Raw genomic sequence first — 4,848 nt, 5'->3', positions numbered from 1 at the left:
CGAACGTCGACGTTCGCCGTGTCACGGACGCGGAAAAATCCTGCGGCAACGACCGAGCGGAAAAATCTTGCCGAAGATCCACCGTCGCGCATCCTAGGGACTCTCGCGACAGTCGCTCGGCTGACCAGACTTTTCCTCCGTCGAAAAAATATACCCCCCCGAAAAGGAAAATATCGTCCCACGTGGGGACTCGTTTAATTACAAGTTACGTTGTTTGGATATGCATCTGTCCGGCTGATTTTTCACGCGAAAGGATGGTGCAGGTGAGTGGCGTGCCGTCCGCGCGTTATCGTTGCGCGATGCGGCCGGGCCGCGCGGTATCCGTCGCGTTTTTCTGCCCGTGTCGCCGTCGGGAATTTTTGATTGTTTTTTTTTTTCCCTCCGCTGTCATCCATTAGTAAATAGGAAAGATGGCAGCAGATTATTGCGCTTTTTTCCCCCGTGCCTTCGGTCCCGGGCGGACATTTTTCCCGGGTCACCGCAGCGGCCCGGGGCGAGTTTCGCGACGTAATTACCGTCGAAATCGCCCGCCGAGCGCATTTCCACGCACGGGACACGCCGCGCGGCTACCGTTTTTCCCCTTTCTTTCTTTTTGAATGAAAGCTCGCGATCGCCGGGACGTACGCATTGCCCGCCGCGCTCGCCCGCGCGAGACTCGCCGCTCGCGTGGGCGTTTCGCGAGGAGAACGTCCCGGCGGTTTCGTGCCTCCGCTTAACCTATTCGCGCGGGAAAGTGTCCGCGACGCGTAAATAAACGACGTGACGGGCTTCGGTTCTTTCGCGATCGCATCGGGAGTCGCGACGATGATCGTAAGATTCGGGAATTATTATTACTATTTTTTTTTAGGGTGGTCTTGGTTTCTACCAAGAATTATTTTATCTTGTCGCATAGTATATTTTACTCGAGAGTCATCCTGGCAACGTCCCTAGGAAATTCAGAAGACATAAGAATGCCCTTGGGATGTTTAAAGGATGTACTTATAAATTATTGTTCAAAAGACACAGGAACCTTCTTAGGATGTTTAGATGATGTAGAGACCCATACTTGGATGTTTTTTATTCAAGAGACTGGGATGTTTCCTGGGAACATCCATAGGATATGCAGAAGACCTTTTGAGAATCTTCTGAATATCTGTTGGATCTTGAAGGTCTGTGTTTTTTGGAGATGTCCTTGGACATTCAGAGAATATAAAATGCATCCTTAGAATGTTCAAGAAACATAGAAATATTCTTAGAAGATTCTTTGGATGTCTTTAAGACTTCCTCTGAAAGTCTGTGTTGTATGGACTCGTCTAACATTGGAAAACAAGGATATAATGTTTCACTATGAATGCTTTCCATGCTTGATAACACAAGTTGACGCTAGTATTGTTCTGTCTTTATTACTCGTTGAATGTCAAGAAAGATAGAATGACATCTATGTGTCACCAAATGGAAAGCATTCTGCATTGCACCATGTTATTTGTGTCTCTTGCTAAAAGATGTCTTTAATTATTTTCTAACGACCTGTTTGCTTTTGTAGGCTATCGACGAGATGGAGCAGAGGGATCTCCCACAGGCGTTCCGCCTGCTGGGAGAGATGAATGCCAACGTCCTCCAGGTGAACCAGGTTGTGGACAACATGTTGACGCGAGTGAAGAACGGCGAGATGTCGACGGACAAAGGCCTCAGCTTCCTGGAGATGAAGTATCACATGCTGCTCTCGTATCTCATCAACCTGACCTACGTCGTCCTGAGAAAATGTTCTGGCGAGCGCATTGAGGGTGACCCATCGATCGACCGTATGATCGAGATTAGGACTGTCCTAGAGAAAATCCGACCAATAGACCACAAGCTTAAGTACCAAATAGATAAACTCGTCAAGACAGCGGTGACCGGCACCATCAACAGCGACGATCCCAGTAACTTCAGGGCAAATCCTGATGCACTGGTCGCCAAGCTCGACAGTGAGGACTCTGATAGTGATCAAGAGGAGGATGAAGACGATATCAAATCAACGCAACAGTCCAGGAAATCTAACGTTTATGTACCGCCAAAACTTGCTGCAGTACATTATGGTCAGTTCTGGATCATGAGAAAATTTTTAGTTTTATATATTACATAGAGACGATATTTAATTTATGTTAACATTTTTCATGTGATGGCAATATAATTTTACGCTTAAATTTGTTTTTGGAAAGAACTATATCCAGTTTATGTTCCTTGCTGGAAAATTCTTATAATTTATGTTTGTTATATTTTGTTTGTTGAATAACGTGTACTTCATTAACGATTAAAAAAAATTACAAGATTAAAAAGAAGAAAGCTTGAGGCACTATTATTGCACCATTATGTATTCATGTATAATATAAAAAATTATTCTAGAAGTATATTTCTTTTTATAGTTAAAGTAATAGAATGTCGGAAAGGGAGTCGAGCATGGGATAGCAGGGAACATGTTGACAATCTAAGCATCCAATTTCATGGGCCGCTTAAATTCTTTTCTTGTTTGCTCGTTGATCCTCGAATCTTTTAATTTCTCCAGATGGCGACGAAACAATGGCGGAGAAGATCCGCAAGGCCGGTGAGAGAGCTCGTAGACGCGCCGTGTCGAATACAGTGCTGCGGGAACTGAAGGAGGAATATTTGGATGCGCCTATGGAAGACAGTCAGGGTCTGGGCGAGAAACGAGCGATTTTGGTGCGCGAGGACAAGCGGAAGATCGAGTACGAGGAGAATTACATGACGCGTTTGCCCGTCACCAAGCAAGAGAAGCACAGACGTCGCCAGATGACGACCCTGGGCACTCTTGGCGACGAGATCACTACTTTTGGCGAGTCATCCACCAAGACCGCCAAGAAGAGAAAAGCTCAGAGGAAGGGCAAGGCTAAAAAGAGTAAGAGATTTTCTGTGCGTTAGCTCCATACAAACTGTGTGTCACTAAAACAGGATGTTAAAGTCGAGAATTCTCGTTGCAGGTTTCAAGAAAAAACGGCATCATTAAGAACATGATGAAGAAACGGCTCTGGGACTTTACGAGATCCCGGAGTTTCATACAGCATTAACGATTAAGGTAAAAGGTAAAAAAAAAAGAAAAATAAATTTACTCGACTTCTTCTTCGAAACAAAAGCAGATGCCACTAATACTCGTTATTAAGTTAAGCTAAAGATAACATCGTAACATCTAGTAATAAAAAAAAATGACAACGTGTGTCGACGGTGGAGTAAAAATAGCACGATGGTAATTTATTACTGTATAAGACATACTAATGGTCGTGTAATTGATAATTCTAGTTAATAATGATTTTAATCTTTAACTGTTGTCTGAGAGATCAATTTTGATCTGTGGAGTTGAGAAACGAGATCCATCGAGAAAATCGGTATTTCACGTGAATGTGAATGCGATGAGGAACAACGTCGAAGTAACGATGGCACATACGAGCTTAATGGAAATTATGTGTCGTAATAGCGTAATATTGTATTGTAATGTTGGATCGAGTAGCGAACTTAACGGCTCCAGGATTGAAAATTGTGAATTACACGTAAAAGTTGAAAAGCAGAACATTCCTCTGCTTTATTTTGAAATATTCTCCGGCTACATAGGAACGATGGAAGGAAGAAAGGAGGAAATCAGTAAAAACATAGCAGGAGAGACGATATTGAATTAATTGTTAACGAAAAGCGTAAAAATCACAAGACATTCACAGCAAAAAACGCGCAGAAATGACAAAACTCGAGATTTAGAAGGAAAAAAAAAGACAAAAGAGGAAAAATCTTTAGAACTGCACGCACTCGGCGCAACTTCTGAGAATAAATTTTGGAAAGCACTTTGGAAAAACAAACGAAAAAAAAGAGAAAAAAGAGAAACAAAAACGATATTTCGTTGATATCGCATGTCTTAGGATTTTCTCGCTGTCTTAGAGTAGTGAAGTAGTTACTAGTTTTACTATATTATATGTATGTTTCGTTTGTGTTTTTCCCCTGGTGAAACTGTTGAGGCTATTACAAACATTTGAATGTGAGTCATGTTTTTACGTTAAGTCTCATTTGTCTTTTTATTATTACAATGTGCTTGTGCATTGTATATCTGTTGTTTTTGCGTTGGTTTTAAGTCGTTAAACTTATATTGATGGTAATATAAGGATAACACGAGCGTGTCAAAATTCAAAATTGTCGTCATGTTCTCAGATTTGATTTCCATTGACCGTTTATTTCATTTCTCAGAGGGAGAGAGAGGGGGAGCTTGGCATATTACAGTAACGGATAGAAAGAACGAAGGAACGAACGAACGAACGAACGAAGACTTCGGGCGAATATCACTTCTGCAAGCCTGATAAATAAGAATATTTGTACAATCAAATCGGGGGATTGAGAATCGCATTATCGATTGTAACTCTTCCCCTCTTAAATAGATTGCATTTTTTTAACGTTGTTAGACGCGGGGCTCCTTGTTTCGTCACGGCGTTCCAGTGAAAGATGTTCCTTTAACGTACTCTTTAAATTCTTTGGAGTGAAATCTCACTCGAAAGAGTGAAAATTGAGCCAGTCTTGAAAAAACCCAGGCTTTACTAATATAAAATTAACTTCACACTCTTGGTTTAATTTACTATTTATCTTTAATTCTATGAACTCTAGAATTAGACAAAGGGTAAGTTGGACTGAAATTAAAGTTGATCTCACGTTGGTGGAACTGGATCTATAAGAGTGAGATTTCACTTTTCAGAGTGGGATTCATTCCAAGTTTTAGAGAGTAGCGAAGTTGAGCGACACATATTGTTCTATGCAGAGAGTACATGTGTTAGATATACATATACGTTACTATGTAGCCACATTGCTCACTCCGTGCAGAAGTGATCCCACCCTCCCAGA

General features: G+C 41.7%; 1 protein-coding gene across 2 annotated transcripts; it reads left to right on the top strand.

The window, feature by feature from the left end:
• Positions 1–19: 19 nt before the first annotated feature.
• LOC108750137 (neuroguidin) lies at positions 20–4,537 on the top strand. 2 transcript variants are annotated; one of them, XM_018489397.1, is made up of 4 exons: positions 20–263; positions 1,523–2,057; positions 2,525–2,875; positions 2,958–4,537. In XM_018489397.1, the coding sequence occupies exons 1-4, from the start codon at positions 255–257 to the stop codon at positions 2,981–2,983; spliced, it is 921 nt and encodes a 306-aa protein (XP_018344899.1). In that variant the 5' UTR covers positions 20–254; the 3' UTR covers positions 2,984–4,537. The 2 variants fall into 2 exon arrangements, with proteins under 2 accessions (XP_018344899.1, XP_018344900.1); XM_018489398.1 differs by lacking the exon at positions 20–263 and adding an exon at positions 442–810.
• Positions 4,538–4,848: the final 311 nt, after the last annotated feature.

This window comes from Trachymyrmex septentrionalis, unplaced genomic scaffold, assembly GCF_001594115.1.
Source record: "Trachymyrmex septentrionalis isolate Tsep2-gDNA-1 unplaced genomic scaffold, Tsep1.0 scaffold326, whole genome shotgun sequence".
NCBI lineage: Eukaryota > Metazoa > Arthropoda > Insecta > Hymenoptera > Formicidae > Trachymyrmex > Trachymyrmex septentrionalis.
This window is presented reverse-complemented; position numbering and strand designations above follow the sequence as displayed.

Excerpts from the sequence above, each read along its gene's own strand:
- LOC108750137 (XM_018489397.1), top strand. Across the intron at positions 2,058-2,524 it reads ACTTGCTGCAGTACATTATG|ATGGCGACGAAACAATGGCG; the intron begins GTCAGTTCTGGA and ends TAATTTCTCCAG. Across the intron at positions 2,876-2,957 it reads GAAGGGCAAGGCTAAAAAGA|GTTTCAAGAAAAAACGGCAT; the intron begins GTAAGAGATTTT and ends TTCTCGTTGCAG.